The sequence below is a fragment of the Excalfactoria chinensis genome, chromosome 17, assembly GCF_039878825.1.
Source record: "Excalfactoria chinensis isolate bCotChi1 chromosome 17, bCotChi1.hap2, whole genome shotgun sequence".
NCBI lineage: Eukaryota > Metazoa > Chordata > Aves > Galliformes > Phasianidae > Excalfactoria > Excalfactoria chinensis.
The window spans coordinates 4258209-4279297 of NC_092841.1; the positions used below are offsets into that span (position 1 = coordinate 4258209).

A 21089-nucleotide genomic window follows, 5' to 3' on the forward strand; every position below is an offset into this window, starting at 1 on the left:
CAGCTGGAGGCAGGGCTGGCGAGGGCTGTCCCTCCCCACCTGCTCTTTCAGTTGGTGAGGCATGGAAAGAAAGCAAATCCCTGACACACAAATCCCTCCCCACAACAGCATCAAAGGAAGACGGCTCCTCAAATCACAACAAGCAAATAGGAAAGAAAACCAACACCTCGGGGCATGGAGGTGGGAGAATAAGGCTTCAGAAGGGTGGCGAAGGCAGAGCTGGGCTGCCAAGAATGACTTCAGCAGGGCTGGGAGGCAGCTGCCCTTGCACTGAAGGTGGACCAACAGACAGCATTCAGCTGAGGAACGTGGTCCCTTCAGCCCTCTGCAGACCAGCAGCGGTCACACAGCCCTCAGCAGCCAGACAGGCTCCTAACCAGCAGGCCAATCAATTCTCCTGTTCCAGGAGCAAAAGCAGCAACTCCCACAGGACCAGGAAAGGTTATTTCCCATCAGTATATCACTCATGAGCACCCAAAGGCCCCCCCACCCCTCCTTCACAGCTGCCAACCTGCATGCCATGCTCCCAGCAGCTGTGCTTTTCCTCATCGTGCACTGTGTATCTGTGTATTGCTTCCGATAGCAGCGCACGAGATAAACAAAAGCAACAACCCATTGTTCTGGCTACAAGCTTGCTATGCAATGGTTGGCATCCCTATTTCAGCTCTTTGGAAAGAAGAGAGGGGAAAAAACCCAAATCATTCCTGTTTCAGGACAGCTTAAGAGCCTGTTAGGAAGAATACGACCAATACATACTGATGAGTATTTTGCTTGGATGTTGTCATTCCATGCCATGAACAGCTCTGGCCATTAAGCATGCAAAGAAACCCAAAGGTTTGGAATGACTGTAGATACTGCAGAGCAAGAAGACATAAGGGGGGCATGCAAAGAGGAAGGGTGGGGTGTCAGGATGCATGATACAAGTAAGATCCTTGCACTTAAACAGAGCTCAGTAGCTTTTGGAGTTAAATGCTTCATCCTCCCAAACTCTTGGGGCATTTGCCCAGTGCCAGGTGTCAAGCTGCAGGCTGGAGCCCAGCTCCAATTCACAGCTGACAGCACTTCTTCTCTCATGACCTTTCTCTCCTCCTGCCCACGTATCCTCTTGGTTCGTGTTCAGCTGCGCTCTGGTAGCTACTTGCAAATAATAGCAATAATGACAGTTTCCCATGCTGCTTACTTTTCCTGATACGGTACAGCATACAGAGATACAAGTGCTGACGTGTTTAACTAGGTGTGTAATTAATGGTTCCTTGTAATCAAGCTATTTCATCCAGCACAGTTACACCAGCTTACGATCAAGAACAACTTTTGCAGCGTTCAGTCAGTCTCAGTTCTTTACTTGCACAGCACGTAACCCTTCCGAGCCATTAATGAAAGTGGGAAACTGAACATAAGCAGGAAGGAAAACAAAAATCAGGAACAAATTTCCCACCACGGTACGGTGAAGAGCTTTAAAAAAGATCCTACCTGCATGATTTCCTTTGTGACCATTTCTGACCCAGCAGCCCCAGGACCTGTAGGACACCAGGCAGAACACAGCCGGTCATTATAAAGTCACACTCTTTCCCACCAAAGCTGACAGTGCTGAGGCTTGATCTGTCAATGTGGTGCAGTGAATGCAATCTCAAACTCTCCCACTTGCGTTTACCATCAGTTATTAGACAGGGAGCAGGAGTGGGATGCAGAGGACGGGCTGGCACACCTGGTGTCAGGCAGCACTGCTGTGTACTGGCACACAGCCCAGTCAGATTCGATTTCACTCAGTTTCATATAGACTTGCTCACAGCACACACATATGGAGGACATTCATTAGAGGAATGTTTGTTGCTCTAACAGCCCAGACACCTCCCACCCCCTGCTTGTAGCACTGAATTAATTGCAGCCATCACTCTGGTGCCCTGTTGGTCATTAATCTATAGAGCAAAGAAATGCAGCAGCTGGTTTAACTGTGTTGTACCTTCACCCCCACACTGTTCAGCAGGGCTTCAATGTGAATTATCTATTCCACCCAGCTCCAAAACGTGAGCAAACTGCCTCACCTGCTGCTGAGCTCCATTCGGGCTGACTGACCTCCACAGATGGAGATTGGATGGGAGAACCCCAAATGCCAGAGAGCAACTTTTGAAGCAGCTTAAGATGCTGGAACAGGTTTGAAAAATGACCATTACTTTACAGCTGAGTCACCGATTATTTCAGGACATCCTCTATAATCAAACTATTTCCAAACCGGGTCATTTTAACACCTTTCTCCTCTTTTCCTCCAGGATCTGAGATACAAAAACTAAAAGGAATAAATGAGTAACAATGCTGAAACTTCATGCCCCCATCTGCCATGGACGTACTGTGTATCTGCCTGTGTTCTGTCACACAAAGCTTTTCCTTTACCAAGAGAAGAGACAGAAACATGTGAAGGACACCATATTTTTCTTTTAAAGACTTTCAATATTTATAATAATTTCTGCAGCACAAGTAAGAAGATTTATACAATACAGTTTTTTAACTGAAAATACTTTCTCACAACATTGGAGCAAGCAGCGACTGCCATGTGTGCGTTCTGGGTACGTCACTACCTAAAACAAAGACAATATCACAGCCAGGACCAGATGCTCTCCTATAACTCCGATCTCATTCCATAAGAATGGAAGGTTTCTGCTCAGGACTTTGCAAATGAATTAACAAATCAAACCTCTACAGCTTCTGCATGGAAACCTCTATCCTTGGAAGATGGTAACGTGACAACTTTAGTACAGTTACCTCAATATTTCAGCTACTAGGCACGTAATCTCCATGATACGCACAGATATGCACACAGGTGTGGATGTCAGCACTATAACAAACAACCCGTCTGCATTCATAGATGCAGACTGAGCTTCAAGTCTCTGCTACACGTTTGAGGATGGGCACTGACCAACAGTTTCTGCTTTACACCCCTTGAAACAGAGCTGGCATGTTCAGGGGAGGTGCATATCACAAACAACAGCCTTTGAGGATGATCTGGAATAAACAAGGATAATACTGATATTCCCTCACTGCTTGTTTATCTTTCTGTCTTAACATTAAAAAAAAAACAACAAAAAATGTTAAACCAGACTTGCAAGAAGGATAAAAACCTAATGCAGTAATATAACAAATAAAGTTTATATCTCGTCCTCTTCCAGCACATACAGAGACTGGTTCTTCCTGAAGCAAGAAGAGAGGCATTTTCGGCAGAGGTCCATTGGTGTGCACACACAGCTGGCATGCCTGCTCCTGCCCCCATTCCTCCGAATGAGAGCTGTGGTCTGTTTCAAAGAATCTTGTCATCAGTTACCAAAGGTGAAAAGCATCCCTCCCTTTCAAGAACAATGGTTTTGATGACAATTCAGTCCAAAAATCCAAGCCCAGAGTGCTGGTCACTGCTTTGCCTTTTTCACAATGGTGCCAACAGCTGATATGACTGTAGTTTTGGATCCACTTGCACTGGTTGTCACTGTGACAACACCTGGCAGTGTTGCAGTAGTGGTGAGGATGGTGGGCTGAGCTATTGTTGTTACAGGGATGGCTGAGTCCCATTTGCTCTTCCTCTTCTGTGCATCTGCAAGTTTAATGAGGGAAACAAGGATTAGCATCGTGTTAGAAGTTATGTTACATCTTTCCTAACAGTCTGTCTCATCAACTCTTGATATATTCTGCTTGACTAGACAGCTTTCCCTCACATCACTTCAGCATGCACTGCTTATAAACGTTGAGGAGGAAAGACAACCTTGTAATCAGGAGTCAAATTCTACACGTGAACTCCAGCCAAATGGGAGACAGTTGACTCCTTGCCCCAAAGCATGTTTAATTTTAACAGAGCACACATTTCTCAGTTGCTCCAGCATGGGCACAAGGCACACTCAGTCTTTAAGGTTTTAAAGGTTTCCAGTTTAAAAGGACTTTCAGATTTCTAGTGCTCTAAAATGCATCAGTCCCAAGAACGCTACAACTACAGACATCATAGGATTTCCTGACATCCTAATAAAGCTCTGCACTAACCTGCCCCTAGGCTTTCACTCTATAAGAACAGTCATGGGATATAGGAACCAGAGGAAAGCTAGTCCACTAGCAACTAGAAGAAACACTGTCTTGTATTATACAATCAATAAGGAGCTGTCAGGGCTCCCAGGAAGCATGAATCTCAGCATTACTGCAGCTTAATACATATGGATGCTACTGGTCTTTACCTCCAACTGTAGTACTGGCTGTCGTGGTTGTCGTAGAGGCAGCACTTGTTGTTGTGCCCTTCTTAGTGCCAGTCACAAATTCAATCTGTGAAAGGAGACAAATAGGAGAAAGGGGAGAAGATAAAAAAGTAAGTCTTAAATCGCGGTGTTTTGCTTTTTTAAAGAGGAAAAAACTGTACAGAAATTAATTTACAGCTTTAGCATCACATGAAACACTGGTCTCAGAGCTGGCTGGCATGCAGGAAGGAAGAGGTAGACCTTATGTCAAAGAATCCTGAAGCCATAATCATCAAGGTTCCCCGTGTCTCAGTTGTTAAGTCTGGCATGATGATCAGTCTGCCAAGTGTTACAAGCATAGGAACAACTCAGAAAGGACAGATCCTTTAAATGTGTATTTATATCATTAGAAAACCCTGTGCTTTTCCCTTTAAAAAACTTGCAGGACAAGTCTCTACCTGCATGATTTACTGCAACTGCATCACAACAGGAAACCTAGCAACGAGAGTTACAACAGCGTGCAATCCCATATTTCCAAATCTGCAGATATGGGCGAGGACATAATCAGATACCTGGGTTACTGTGCCAAAAAACAAAACGTGCAGCAAGATACAGCATGCACAGCAAGAAAAAGAACACCTCCAGGTACCGAATATTAAAGGAGCCTTCTGCAGTATTAGAAAGCGGTCTCAAAGTTTCAGCTAGGTTTCAGTTCTCCAATGCCAGCTGCTAGTTAAAACACAATACCACTGCAGGACAGGAATATGACCTTCCAAAGAACCCCCGTGTTCTTTTTAGAGGGTACAAGGGAATGTATGTTTTATGACAAGCCCAAACATTCCCATTTAAATTCAAAATATGCCCAACATTTCTGGATATTAGAAGCAAGACGGTAATATCAAAAGAGAACAGATAGCCCATATTCTCTCACAATGAAATATGATGAAGAAATTAATGTGTACCAGAGCTATGCTATCAGACAAAGTGTCACAGATTAAGTAAAAGGCTGTTCTCTATGGAACATCTTGTTTGTAACTGGCTTATGGCATACCATGTTATGAGCTCTGGCTTAAAAATACTGACAAAACAGGAACAAAGCCAGTGGAATGAACAGCCTAGAGAAATGGACCTATAAGGGAAGGCAAACAGCTTCATCTGCACAGCCTGGAAAAAAACATCGTGCAAGAAAAGACAGAACCAGGCAAAATGAAGCATGGAGCGTAGTTCACCAAAACAGCAAAGGAACAGAATGAAACTCAGCAGGGAAACAAACAAAATCCCTGCATCTCAGCCTCTCTCAGCTTTGAATAGCTACCTTTGTGCGCTCCTTCTTGGCCTTTTCCAGTTTGTCCATTTCAATCTTCTGAGCTTTTGCTGAGAAAGAACAGAAGTTACAAGAAGCACCAGAAACAGTGAAGAGCTACCACTGTCACACACTGCCTTTCATTGGTGATTCTATAAGCTATTAAAAATTACAAGCGATAAAAGCTACCATGAAGCTACCTACTGCTTCTTTAAAAAAAGCATTGCTGCTCAGAATTAATGATTTCAGATGAAAACACTACAGAACTAAATTAAATGCTTCCCAGACTGATGAAGCAGCAACAACATTCATGTACACCCAACCAGAATGACAGAGTTAAAAAGCAGCATGTGATGCTTTTCATTTATAAAGATGAAGGCTGCAATGCAGTTCGTTAACTACGAAACACAAAGAGCTAAGTTAGGACAAGAAAAAGAGAGATTTCCTGGAATTACCCAGTGCCTCATAATACGAATCCTCTGACCAGCCATGAGGATCAAACATGTCCTAAAGATGGAAAATAAAGTCACATTAGGGCTATTTCCACACATATAAAAACCCAGCTCAAAAATGTATGTTTTGCTTTTCACTGACAATATTAATTACTGATGATGTCTCGTATTCCAGTGACACAAAGATTATATATATATATAGGACCATGCTATGTTGTGAACGAATAAACAGCTTCAAAATCAAAAGGATGTTGGGGGTAAGATGTGCATTCTTCTGCTGTTCAGCTTCCATTCCCCCCAGGAGTACACACTTGAGCAGTTTTTATTCAAAGTCATTACAGCAAAGTTGGAGGCACTGAGGATCAGTACCACGTGAAAACATTCACTTCAATACAGAGGATCAGACCAAAAGTTCCCTTGCAGGACTTCTAAACAAGCAGGCTAAGGAAAGCCAAGCATAAGAGCTCACAGTCCTACATCAGCTCCCACCCGCTACCTTGACAGGTAAAATTACAGCACCTCACCTTTGGATAATTGGTACCAAGTTCATCAATTGAACAGAACTGGATCAGCTTTTCATAGATGCTGAAACAAAGGAATAAAAAAGGACAGAGTTTATTTCTAACTCATTCATCCTCCTCTAAACTGAAATGTTTCAGCTTTTTAGTCTGTCAAGTTATGCTTGCTGTAGTGGATGCAGCATGCTGTTAACAACATTATTTCCCACTTCCCTCAGGTCAATCTCCCAGCTCCCACACCAAAATATTTCATCCAGAGCACGTACAATACTTGAAAACCCATCTGAAATGCTTATCTAGTTACTGCACCAAAGAAGAGCTTTACTCTTTCAATTACAGTCAAATTAAGTCTCTCAATTTTGTAAGCAATAACACTTCTTGCTCAGGATCCTGTTCCTGCTACAGCTCCAACAAGGAGAACTCCTCGATTTTGCCATGTGGTGCTTTGGAAAAGATGGTGGCTCACCTGGGGTTGCGGAATTCCTTTTTCCTTTGAATGATGTAGTTCATATCCATGCCCTCTTTTATTTTCCTCTCATACAGCTTCTGAATCTTATCCTAAGGGAACAAGATTACAGGGTGAGCCAATACAGAAAGGGTGAGTGTTCCAGCTGACTATCAAAGCATACATGTGGAAACAAGACAACTGAACCAGTGACCTCCTTGCACACAGAAAGGATTCCATCTCTACCCTAAGGCCAAGCAGTTTGGATAGTACAGAAACTTCCTGCTTTAAGGTCTTCTCTGTGCTTGTGTGGGTAAGGCAATTGGTCTTTACACTTTCTGAAGGCTTCATTGATTAAAGGTTTGTATTCAAGGCATTGGTGCATGCTCCTTCCCTTCAGTAGATAGCAGAAAGCAGGAGGGATAGCTGAATTCCATAATGGCTCTCCCACAACATTAAGAGGCCATTCCACACCTCTTCAGACTCCGATGGGCACCTAAGATCAGCTGCTGGGATCTGGTGCTAAGATCACCCTGTGCAAAAGTCAAGGCTCTTGCTTCTGACTGAGAAACAGACGAGCAGAGCCAAGTTCTGCTGTGCCTACAGACACAACATGATCAGCAGGTACTGCTGGTGGGGAATGCTGGCAGCCAAACACTCTCAGGAATGCACTTTAAATCCCTCCTGAGAATATCTCACTGAATTCATAAGCCAGAACTTCAGTCTTTCAAGATGGGAGAGGTGAGTCAGTTTTCCTTTGTTGCTTCTAGATAAGCTGCTTAATGTCTTCCTCTGAACAGGGAGTCAACTCAAATACAAAACTGACTGTTGTTTAAGTGTTTACCAACTGCTGAATAAAAGAGAACTGTTATAAAACTAGTACTTCAACCAACATTAAATAAAGAGCTTCACAAGATAATTTTTCACCAGGTCCTTACAAAACTAGCATGAAAAAGTTACAGTCTTCACATGTGGTAAGTTTGGAGGATCATTTGCAAAAAGGAGGCTAATTTGGGGAGTTGAAGCGACTGAATAGGTGTCCCCTTTTGTGCCCTTCCCTTGAATGCAGCAACACAGTTCACATTCATAATGCCCACAAATAAGAAACCAGTATGTCACCTTCGTAACAAGGAATATTCCCTTTGACCAAGTTCAAGGTATAGTTAGTTAGGAGTAAAGCTAACAGAAGAAAAAAAACACATTAACAGTAAAAGCCTGTAGCATTCTGAATCTGAAGAACAATCCCATCCCCTTGCTTGAAGTGCTCTAAGATGTGGTTTGACCCTCCAACAGAGGACAAGTTCTCTCCTTTGATTTTACACTGTAAACTGCTGTCAAAGGGAAAGAAAACCTGCTTTAGTGTGTCTGCGCTCTCAAGCTCTGTTCATTCCTCAGATCTAACACACTTACTCATTGATGTCAGAACAATAGAATCCTCCTACAGCATGCAAGGACAAATGGGTGTGCCCAGGTATACAGAGTGGAGAAGAAAGCGTGATCTGGATTGGTGAGTCATTCTGAATCACCATTCCACGTTACCAACTTACTTTATAGAGCATTCCAGAAGTGATTCTTTACTTGTATTCTTACTGGGGAAAGAACTGCAGTTAAATCTCAAATCAGTGGCAGAAAACAGCAGTCAGTGCTTTCATTTGCCCCCTATTGGGAATAGGAAAACAGAGCAGAAGGTGCTCTTGCCCTTCTCCCAGGACAGGATTCTGTTATATAGAGAATACTACATAATTTTGCTCAGACCACAAACCAAGGACATCGATCAGCAAACACTCAGAGCAACTCCTTTGTGCACACTGCAAGCTGGATACAGGGAATACTCCAAACAGACATTACCATTTCTGCCCCAAACTCAGAGCCAGAGGCTCAGTTAGTAACACTGCAAATCTCAGGCTGGTATGAATCAAGTCCCTAGCAACATTTTTTATTAACACCCAACTGGTGAATAGCCTTACATTACAAGTAAGAGTTCAGACTGCCATGGAAGGAAACCATGACAGAGTTGTGCACCAATTAAGTTGGTTATTGAGATAACTTGGATGTAAACCAGTGAAAACATGCATCTGTTTTCTTTTGCTGCCTCTAGGTTACCAGCATGCCCTCTGAATGCTTATCATCCAGCGACATGTAGGTGGAGAAAGAATCTAGTCAATGCTGCCTCAACTGTTCCTGTAAGGGGATTCTCAGATCCACGCAGAATAACAATTATTTGTTCTCTCCTTAAGAGTTGAATCCGCTGAGGTCAGAGGACAGCAGCCTTCACAGTAAGCTTTACTTCTGTACTGCTGATGAGATCAAAAGCCATCTTAAAGCACGACCTACACAGACTGTGGAACACAGTTTTAAGCTAATGTGAGATTCCTAAGCTAGAATCCCCGTAAAAATTAAAACAAACAACCAAACAGTGCATAAACCCACTGTGTTAGAAACTCAGCAATGATGCTGGATTTTTGACTTGTGGAAAAAGACTGAGCAGAGTTCCCAAATATCCCCCCCCACACACTGAAACGTTTTCCAACATCCCACTTTCTGTACCAACCTGCAAGTGGTTAGAACATCTGCCAGGAGGCTCAGGAGGGATTCTGATCTCATCTGGAGACATGTTCCGCACTCTCTCTGAAAAAGAAGCTGTAGAGAGAGCAAACAGGGCATGAGTTCTGGTTCTATAGAAGGGACTTTAAGCCATGCAGGTCACTGAAATGTTCTATGCCCTTGCTAGTATGATGACCAGTGAAATAGAATGGGTAAAGGCAACTGGAATTATGTTAACTGGCACCTGTGGCATTTTCAAAGCACTGAGCAGGAAGCAACTGACCTAAGGCTAAACCACTGGCAGAATAGCAGGATGCTTGCTTTATTGGTGTCTATCTTATAGTGTGGCTTTGTCACACTCAGGAGCAAAAGTTTTATTCGAAGGTGCCTTTATTTTTTTAATCTCAGAACAGATCTGGAAAAAGCAAGAGTACTCCCCACTCCATCTGGGATTGTTAGTAAGATCCTCAGAGGCAAAGGATGTGCAGAGGAATCTAAGTATATTCATTATATTCTATCACCCTGCATTGTGCACAACACATCGAGCTCTCCACTAACCCAGGTCTTCTATTCACACTTCAAAGTCCTGCTCTAAACAGCCCAGATAATCTTGTGGTAGCCTGACTCTTTGTGAGTATCCTACGTGTGCTGAGTACCACAGAGTGAACCTAAAGCAGCCTGGCTCATTGCCATTTTTGAGGACATTGCCTGTTTGGATCCTCTTCCCTTCCAGACCTACCAACATGAACCAAAATGGCTCAAGAACCAAACAACCCTCACCAAACCACAAGAAACTCCATTTCATTCTTAAGTTAATATTTCCTTAAGGGGCAACTTTGATCCTCATTTACAGAGCCAGACTATTACTAGAAAGAACAACTAGTCCTACAGGACCAAGAACAGACCAGCACGGAGTGCCAGCTTTGTACAGCTGTTTGTGTTGGGATATACCATGATAGTACCTGATTGCTCTGTAACGATTAGTGTACAAAAATATCAGCAAAAGAAACAGTCACATTCCTTCTATTACTGACTGCCCTCCCACTCAGTTACAGGAAACCCAGGCAGCTTTCTAGCTGAAGTCTTAGAGCAGAGCACTGTGCCGCATTTAAGCCATTGGGATTGTTTTTAACGTAATTAGTACAGGGAGTCACAGCCTGTAGTGGAAAAAAAGACCTGACACCAGCAGTGTATCAAGCAAGTCTTTCACATTTGTGTGTCTCCAGTTATATATGTTGGAATAAAAGCTGCTTGAACTGAAAATCCAGCACACTCGAGTCCAGCTCCTTTGACTTAATGCCCAGCTGTTCCCAAAGGGCAAACGCTGGCATCTGAACACAGCACACACTTCTGCCTTCATCAGATAGCTGAGGCTGCAGATAATCAACATTACACATGTTCAGTGCTACTACAGTTTCTGGTTCTTTTATAAAAATGTAGGAGACTATAAAGGACACCAAGGATGAAATCCTTTGAGGATGCAAAGCCAGCAGGCGACCATTCATTCTCTTTGACCAAGATGTTGTCGAGGGTTAAATTCTTCTGTGGTTGCTTGCAATGAACAAAAAGTGTCCTTTGGCATTTACTAAGAGGGGGCCTCTATGGAGGAAGGAAGCTTGCCAGAGCCCCTACAGAAAGGCAGGGAAACTCTGTGACAACAAGGCAGACATTTGTTGTAAGTTACAGTTGCTGGTTGGATGGCATAGCTTCAAATTTAATTAGAATTTCAGGAACCCTAAGAGACAGTAGCAAATAGACAGAGGTGTTCATAATAGAAAGCACACCAGGCATTCCGGAAAAGGAGAAAGCTGATTAATGGCTTAAGAGATTCATAACACCACCAGGAACACTAAAATAAAATAAAAGGCCACAAACCAGACTTCATAAGGCAAAAAAATAACCTAAAAAGCAAGCCTAGCTCTGTACTGCACATCCCATTGGCTCCTTGTCTTCACAGATGACCAGAAAAGCCACAGGGAAGCAACACATCAATGGGTAGGGGCACTGTGGGCTCAACCTTGGGTACTCCAGTACCAAACCTGGTCCAGAACTCTGCAAGGCAATTCATTCAGCAACCAGTTCCAAGCTCCCACAAAACAGAAATGACACTGGAGGATGAACAAGAGCTCCCACCAAGACAATACATTTTTGCCCACAACTTTCCAGGTTTTAGTCTTCATTTGTCCTTTTGTTTGAGCCACGTGAAAACAATCATTTATCAGCATTATGCTGATGGGGAAAAGCATCTCAATAGATTATAATGAAGTGGAATTAAGACACCTTTGGCTACAGCTTTCCCACTGTACGTGCATAATGTTCCACCTGGCAAATCCAGCACAGACATGAGCACAGGAACATTCAGCATTACTCAGTTATTTCATCACATCACAGCCGGTTTGAGAAGCCACATCATTAGGATACAAAAGATGAGTTTTACCCCTTCAGGCTTATATACAGTAAGGAAGTGCAAATAATCCATGCCCTTGAGCAGCCTTCCAACTTCTTTTCCAAACAGGTATCAGCAAGGCCAACTCCACGGCCACTTCCTACCAAGCCACTTCTGTAGAGGAAGGGGCAGCGTGGATTGTCATTCAAGAGGATCCTGGAACTTGTACATATATCCACAGGCTCCTATGCAAGAGATTCTGTGTTTTCCAAGTCCCAAGCACTGTTTTCCATGGCTATGCAGCATAGATGGACACATAATGCCAAGGTGTGTCCTCACAGGATGCATCCAACTGCTTTGTACATCCTGTTATTTAAGTCCAGATCTAAGCTTTACTTTTACATGACTCAGTGGCAGTGACACCGGCTGCAGATTCCAACTGGTGCAATTGCTGGCTCACTGCCTAGAGGATCTCCATGTGGGGACCTCAGGAAGTTGGCCGTTGGCATGATTAATCTCTCCAGGCACACCCAAGTTCTGGCTCATGATAAGTAAATATCTTCCCCTAATCAGATTCACGGCACAGGCAAAGAACATTAGTGAGAACTAAGGTTGTAAAACACAGGTCCCATAACCCAGGTAGGGGATCAAGGACACAAGGAGCCAAGGTAGTGCCACGCCAGAAACACAAAGCATCCTACTTGTGAAGAAGGACATGGCTACTACTGATGTTCAGACCATGCATCCTTCCATAAGCTGATCTACAAGTTAAAAGAGGAAATCCTCAGCAGAAGCAATAGGAGCTTGTAGCTTGTAGTGTTGTGAGTGCAGACAGTAATGAGAGATGTTCAGCTGTTTTTGGGCTACAGGGGACAAGTGCAGCCAACTATCAGTGCATTCTTGAGTCAGCATCTCAGTAGACAACCAAGGACATCTGCTTACCAGATCCTGAGGATGCAGAATGATATAGTGCTTCCACTTAATTGTCAGCTTCAGACAGGTGGGTTATTTGGCCACTATCTACAAGAGTACGGAGATACTGCATAGCAGGGCAGAAAGTCCCATACTGTGTGCTCAGTTAATTCCAGAATGACTGCTCACAGCCCAAAGGCTGCATCGGAGATGGGCAAGAGAGCAAACAAACTCTGATTCCTACAAATGAGCATGAAGTCATAAAGAACAGAGAAAACCAAATGAATAGAGAATATAGGAGCAGCTGGCTGGACGTGGGCATCCTGACATGTCCATCCCTTGAGGTCTGGCAAAGCATCTTGCTTCAGCTTTTTGAATAGAACTGCTCCCCAGGTAGGACTGAAATCTCTTGTCCCTTTCAAGGTTCACTTGTGGTTGCCTAAGAAGCAGCATACAAGGGATTACAGGCAGTATCAGGTGCCAGACTGTCGTCTATAAAGGTCACGCTATGCAAAGAAAAAAAAACCAAGCAAAGACCTGGAGGGGGCAATCAGAGGGGCAAAGCTTTCCCCTGGAGAAAATACTAACCACTGGTGCCTGGTCTCTAACACTGCATTCTTTGGCACTCTAATGAAGTCTGCTTGGCATAAACCAGGGTGTGTGGGTTTCTAATTTCCTGGCACCAGAACAGCCAAATCACAGGGAAGAAGTGGAGGCAACAACATACCAGTGAATCACCCATCCATGGGAGGACACTAGTTCCCTTTCTGCTCTGTGGGCTGAGAAATGCAGAAAAAGACCTGCAACTCAGCTATATTTTCTGCTGCTCTGAACACTGACTTTGTGCTGAGATATCCTAAGTGTTGGGAGAACATTTCTTATAGTCCAACAGGTAAACAACTATGCGGCAAAGAAATCTGAGAAGGAAAACAAACAGCACAGAAGTACTGTTTTGCAAGGCTGCAGAAAACAGCAAACGTAGACATGCTGTTAGCACCACATGCTCTTCAGAGTGCTACAAAAGAAAACACATATCGGGGCAAAAAAAATCATCAAAAAACATTTCATATACGCTCTCTTCTCAACCATAGGGCAGTTGCTGCTGCAAACCTCCCCTCACTTTCTCTCTTTCTCCCCTCACTGTTTTTCAGGCTTTGGCTACACAGTCATTAATGCAGCATGAAACAAGACAACCATACAGTTTCCTAAGTGCTCATCCCAGCTGGTTTTTGTGCCAACTTCAGTGCTCATGTTGCACGTGCTAAGCAGATGAGGGAAGAGGTCCAGCCTGGGAAGCTCACTGAGGGGAAGAAAAAAGAATAAGGAAGGTGGATCAGTTGAATTTACTGCTCAGATGAACTCAGAGCGCACAGACTTCAGCACTGTGTCCAGTGGAGGTAAAACATTACTTTTGCAGGAGCCAGTATTAATGCTGTACCTAAGCAGCTGCATAACCATAGACTTTAATGATGGTGACGCTGAACAACCACGTCAGGTTATCTGAGAAGGGCAAACCACAAGCTTTAAATGGAAAAGGCTATTCTGAAAAACTTCTGAGGGAGGCTTATGCTTCCACATACTGATATTGAACAGAATTTTAGATATACAGATTGAAGCAGTTGTTTGCTTTGTGTCAGAAAATCTTGCACCTTTTTCCATTCAAGAATTCTAATTGTAAAAGCTCAAGCTTCCTGGGAGGGAGTGGTTTTTATATTACACTAAACAAAAGGCTTAGTGCAACAATTCCTTTTCAACTAGATAAGATATGGCCTAAAGCAAAGGACTTACAGAGTCCAGTACAGCAAGTATGCCAACCTACACAAAGCTGTATCTACACAAAACTAGCCTAAATGTTGCTTTATGCGTGCCATAATTGGAAGAGGATATGAAAGTTGTATTACAACCTTAATCCAGTCCTGTGACTTACCAATTCTGCCCCCTTAGTACCTGACATTGTAACGAGTGCCCTGTGTGCAGCTCTCAAACCTGCATGCAAGCCTTGGTTATCATGAGATACACAAGATTCAGTCTCATCTCCTGAATGGAGCACTCACTAGGGAAAAAGTAGACTGATAGAACTGTAATCTGAGTCTTACACTTGAAAGAAGAAAGATCTTAACACTACATTGCTCTACAAGCACAGAGCTTCACTCATATGTAAAGCAGAGAATAAAGGGCAGATGGTTTTCAGATATTCCTCTTTACTTTTTACCCTACATGCTGTTGTCTCATCTGTGTTTCTAATGTTAATTTTGGGGCACATTAGCAGTCTAGAAGAAGATCTCCATGTTATTCTGTGCTAGGACCAGTTAAAGGAATTTTGCCCTCTAAAGGATGATATTTCAATATAGGTATTGAGTCAGTGCAAAGTCTGGTCAGGCCAACCAGAAGGGACTCCGGTGCACAAATTCAGAGTGATGACTGCTTTAGGGGTCATTTACTGCCCAATATCTTATTTTACATTCACTACAGTGTGGCTGGAATATTACAGCTGAGCCTGGAAAAGCTGGTTTGATGGACAATGAAATCAATTCTGAACTCCTGATTTTTTATGGTACTATCATATGCTACCATACAACAGTACAAGTAACCACAGGAAGAAAGGGTTAAGTGTGAGATAGTGCGAGCTTCAACACAAAATACAACAGCACTTTATGGCCCCACAGAGATCAAGCAGAGGTTTGTATTCCAAGTTGATTGCGCTGGATTTTTCCAAGATTTTTTTTCCAGACATAATAACAATGCAATGAATGAGATGTCACATTATTTCCAACAACCACTGCAAAGCACACAGTACACCACTGCACCTAGACATCGTTACACTGAAGTTTTTGAAGTCACAGAGCAAAGCACCCATCCTCATTCCTTGTTATACCACCTCTTGTGAAGGTATCTAGAAAAAACTACAGCTTTACGGGTTTTGGGTTCATCTAGAAAAACACCAGCACTACCCTTTACATCTCTCTGGCACATGCAATATATTTTCAGGCCCGGTATTTTACCCAAGATGCTTTTCTGTTGGTTTTCTTTTTTCCTCCATACTTATCAAAGGCAGAACCTAGAAGGTCTAACCTGGAAGAGAACTGAATACTTCTGAACAGACTTACCAACCAGCTCCTGAGGATCTCTCTTCTCCAGTTCTGAGAATTCCTGGGAGAAAGGGGACAGAAACAGATTTCCATTAAAATATACTTCCAGTCTAACAAGCTACGTTGTCCATTTGTTTAGAAACTTGCATCTTACTTCTGAGACAAAAGAATATCCATTAAGAATGAAATGCATTTTATTAGATAATAGAGCAACGTTTGTAACATGGAAAGTCAAAGCCTAACAGGATGCGCCATTTCCTTTCAAAGCTGGAGTCTAAATTTAACAGAAGAATTGGGATTTTGTTTCTTTGAGTCCCATTCAGCTCCTCTTGAATTCCGTGCTAACTACAGCAACTGAAGGCTTTCCTCAAAGCAGATCAGGCCATAAATTCTTCATTTTTTGGTGCCTGGCCCTTGGCACGGGCCAAGAGTCAACGTTTCAGAGCATTCACATTTGGGAAGAATGCTCTGCTGGCAAGTCTGTCTCGGCTGTTGCTTTCCAGGAGCGATACAGCTGATCTGTTCATCCAGGAACTCTAGGGCAAACCATTGACTTGCATACTTTGTTTAGAGATCTTTAACACAGCCAATCAGTCCTTCCTTAGTTACACTAATATAAATTAAGGCAGCTTCAATTGCAGCAGCATAGCACGTTTGTACTACAGTCTGCTAAGCAGGAGTGTTACATGGGACAAGACATTTTTAAATATGCTTCCAGCACACTGAGAGTAACATTCAACTATTTTGGCACCCACGTTAAGCCCCAATGGGGCCACAACCATTTCAGGAGCTTCTGAAACAGTATCAGCTGTATCCTAACATTGTCCTCTCCCCGCTGCCTCCCTCCCAAAGACTTTTTGTGACTCACTGGACTGTGTGTCCAAAATTCCTCAGTGCCTCTGAACACAGAAGCTATTCATTCAACCTGACACAGACAAAATGTTGCCTTCTTGCTGCTTGGTAACCAGCCTCTAAACCCCCCCCCGTCCTTTACTCCATTTCCAGTCAGGTGAGAGATGGACAAGGTGAGGAGAATGAAGCAAGGTCAGCATCCAGGAACAGGCTGGGTCAAATTCACACTGAAAACTCACCAATTTCCAGAGAAACCAAAGCCCTCACGGAGCAGAAAAACAAATTCTTTGTGTGTCACTCGCTGCTGTGTGGCATTTTTTATAGCCGTTAATGAAAAAAAGCACTGTTTCTCTCTAAGTACGCTTGGATCACAACAATAAAAGGCTGAAGTTATTTTAGAAAAAAGAAAAGGACACGAAGGAACACGCATCTCCTTGCTGGCCAGCTGGCAAGGCACCAGGATCCCATCACAGCTTCCAGCTGCTCGAAGCCAATGCTCTCAATCTAACACATCAACACCTCTTCTCCTCCCAGGGTCTTCAGAACAGCAGGGGAAAAAGATAAATGAGAAGCACAGCATTTCAAAGCAGGATGTGCCACGAGAAGGAGCTCTCTGGTCAAAGCACTGGATATGAATTCGGATGCGTCCTCCATAGACCCAAGCGGCATGGCCAAATTTAGGAGCTTTAGACATGGCTGCCCTCTCACGTGGGCTGTTAGCAGGGTTACAAGGCTATCTATCTGCTGCATTTCTCAAGTTTTTAGAAGCCCATTTTCAAGTGTCAGGAGCAGCACATAAGCACATAGGAAACATGCAATAATTTGATGGCCAAATCCTCCCCAGGTATATACCACATGTTAGACAAACCTCTTTCTAAAGAGTGATGTGTTAAGCAGCATGTTTTATGAATTCATGCAATCTGTAAGTTTCTTGAAACTAGAAGTACATTTTTCTTTAACTTATATCTTTTAATCGCAAGCTCACTCAGTGTACAACAAGCCAACTAAAGTCAACCCTCTTAAGCTGCTGCTGTGTATTTATCTGCCCGCATCACCTACCCTCATTCCACCACAGCCACACAAGCAAGTCCAGTCTATACATCCTCAGGTCAAAGCTAAGATATTAGAAGCCCCAGAGCTACATCAAACAAAGGAGAACAAGCTTGCTATCATTATAGCCACACCTCACTGCCCAGAGGATATGAATTTTGCTTACTGACGAGTTTCACCCACTGCTCCATCATTAGCAAGCTGAAGACATCAGCACAGCTTTTCATTAAGTTGGACTGCTTTCAAGCCTCCCAAATGCCTTCCAAAAACAAAGGGTTGACCGACTCATCCTACTGCATCTGCTCATATTCGCTTGGTTTACTGTCCAACACCATAGCAAGGCAAGTACCAACAACTTGACTGAAGACACACAGCTTGGCAGATATGAGGTTCGAGAGAGGTCCAAACCAGAGATGAGGTCCAAACCTCTCAGCATCTGCTGAAGATCCAGGAATTATGAAGAGTCAAAACTTTGGTTGAGTAACGCACCCAAAAAGATTCCTTACGCTCTCCTTGGCTAATTTAAGTCTGGGACAAACACTGAATATAATGAATTGATCAGAAGAGGAGACAGCATTAAAAAAAACAAACAAACAACAACCAAACATTTTCTGTAGATCAAACCCAATATTGTGGTTCAATGAGACAGGAAATAAATAAATAAATAAAACCAGTAAATAGGGGGTAATGAGGTACAATTAATACTGCATTTACTATGTTTTAACTGTGAGGAGGAAGATGTATACTATGCATAGATAAGAGATTTCTAAAGCAATGCCAAGGCACTTAAACAATGGAACATTTAGAATACAACTGGACTTGGGGAAATTACCTAGATCCCTTCAGGGCAAGGTTAGCTTTTCATAGATCGCTACTTCAATATCAAGTCCTAAATACCAGTATCTCATAAGAAGACAGCTCAGTGGTTCCAAGTTCACATCAAATCACTCCACCAGATTCAGCATACAAAAGCTATTTGAGTCCTCAAGTATCCCAGAGCTCCAGATATTACTTAATGAGTTTTATTCTATTTGGATCCTGATCACTGAAAAAATAACAAGGTTAAGACATCACCAACCCGACCTCTGAAGGCTGTACAGAAGCACCTCTGAGTTGACTTTAGCAGCCAGGCTCTCACAGCTGGCACAAAGCCAGCCTGGATGCATTAATTACACTGAAAATTCTCTCTAACATCATTGAAATACAAAGCCCATGCAAGACAAAGGTGTTCCCTGCTTGTTCTTTTCCTCTGGCCTCTTTACCCAATCTAGTATTAGATGTTGACCCCTAAGAATAGCTAGACTATGATTTAAAATAAATTAAAAAAACAAAACAAAACAGTATTGCATTTTCCTCTCCACATACTCTGCACGCTGATTTCATTTTGCAACCTGGATTTCACAAGATCAACTGATAAAAGGCCACAAGGCAGGTGGCCCCGCTCCAGCAGACTGACTGGAGTGAGCCAAGGGATGCCACAGCAGCTCAGATCTCAGTTGGGAGAGGACTTCAGGACAGCAAAACAAGCAGGAGACTGATTCCTTTCCCTGATCCAGACACTAACAAATGACAGCCTTTGAAGAGCATAAAATGCTAAGGGCAAAGTAATACAAAGTTTAACGTCCAATTGGCCGACCAAGATAACTTACAAATTCTGTGCACTTAAAAGCAATTCCACACACCTTAGATACCACCTCGCTGATGGCAGGAAACAGTTATTGTAGCACTACTCCTGGATGCATTCAGGAAAAGGTTTTCAGTTTCCATCTCCAGACAAATGCTTTCTTCAAGCCCTGGGCAAGACAATGCTGCCTGTGAGATCCTAGCTGATAGGAACCCAGTCTGACAGTTAGGTTTTCAAGATTTATAATCAGTTAAGGAAGAATGGTGAGCAGAAAGTGGGTGTGCATTTGCACAGGAGGAGAGCAATACACCTTGGCTTATGACTACACCTCACTGTGGTGACATATGGACTGTTTTTTCAATAATAGAGTGTTTCCATTCAGTTACATAAAAAAAAGCCTCTACTCAGGTTTCATGGAGAAGAAAAACAACCAAGCGCAGTCCTTGCAGCGTGGAACAGAGATCAACGGAAGGAAACAAAAACAATATGAATCTGAGACCGATGAAGTCCAGGTTGGAAAGCCTTGCCCAGGACAGTTTTATTTAATGGAAAGAATGAACTGACTTACAACAATGCTTGCTAAATCCTTACTGAAACAAGATCCATAAATCCACTACAAAAGCTCACATTGGACATAACCATTGGCACAAACAGTTGCCAAAAGGTACAAATCCAACTTTCAGTTTCTCATAGGGGCGGTTGCATCTGCAGGCTGTTAGTGCAGGTGTACTTCAAACTGTAAGAAATGGTTGAGCAGGGAGGCAGGAAAGACAAAAAAAAAACAACACAGAAGGTGATCAACCATTTTAAGTTATGAGTCATTAAAAAAAACGGAGACATCAATGGCAGATTTGCCACCACTCAATTGCTTTCCCAGACTTGCAGCCAACTGAGCACTGCAGCTTACTTTTTCCACTCTCTTCCAGTTAGTGTACGTTAAAAAAAATAGTTAAAAAACTTCCACAGTCACCCCCCAAAAACGTATTCTTTTTCCAGAGATGCTGCTGCAAGCAGACAAAGAGACCTGACACCAACTAACCTGACACCCACAGAACTAGTAAGCCAGTCCCACTGCTGTCATGCATGTCATAAGTGAAGATATTAATGCAGAGAGTTTTTCAGACTGGACAAAGAGAACAGAAGGGAACTACAGTATAGTTCTTTTATTTCCTCCTCCCCAGATTGTTGGGGATTTTTTTTTTTTGTATTATGAGATAGGAGAATCCCAAGAGAAAGCCCAAAACAAGCCCATTTCCTACAGCCATATCCTGTTTGCCAGCTCCGATACATAGCTCTGGGCAAACTGCCTGCTACAGGATAAGAAATTTAACTAAGAAATAACTGCAGGGATCATAGTCTAGATACCAAGAGCAGCACAGCAGCTTAGAATTAAGCCACCCATGGAAATCAACTGGTATATTTCTCTCCAGTGAAGCACATACACCGACTGTACAAACCTATTTCAAGATATTATTGTCACAGACAAAAAGAAGAAGGAGACAGGAAAGGGTCAACTCCTGAGACATTCCTTATTGAATCCTTATCAAATCCTTACCAAAACAAAGACCATGTGCAGCTGACGCTGCTTTTTAATTTTAAGATCAATTAAGTCTGAAATACATCTCCAGTTCATTCCAATTCTCTTAAAAAAACACTGAAAAACCCTGGGATCTGGCAACTGGCAAAACATTTCAGTAAGAAAAGGCTTTAGA

General features: G+C 42.9%; 1 protein-coding gene across 2 annotated transcripts in view; it reads right to left on the reverse strand.

The window, feature by feature from the left end:
- Window positions 1-2410: 2410 nt before the first annotated feature.
- The window catches only part of SAP30BP (SAP30 binding protein), a 28523-nt gene continuing 9844 nt past the window's right edge, over window positions 2411-21089 (reverse strand). For both annotated transcript variants that reach the window (XM_072351788.1, XM_072351787.1), the window contains 8 exons: window positions 15870-15912; window positions 9472-9560; window positions 6942-7033; window positions 6482-6542; window positions 5961-6012; window positions 5518-5576; window positions 4206-4290; window positions 2411-3577 (listed from right to left, as the gene is read on the reverse strand). In XM_072351788.1, the coding sequence (XP_072207889.1) occupies window positions 3396-3577; window positions 4206-4290; window positions 5518-5576; window positions 5961-6012; window positions 6482-6542; window positions 6942-7033; window positions 9472-9560; window positions 15870-15912 (663 nt within the window). In that variant the 3' untranslated portion in view covers window positions 2411-3395. The remainder of the gene's footprint in view (window positions 3578-4205; window positions 4291-5517; window positions 5577-5960; window positions 6013-6481; window positions 6543-6941; window positions 7034-9471; window positions 9561-15869; window positions 15913-21089) is intronic.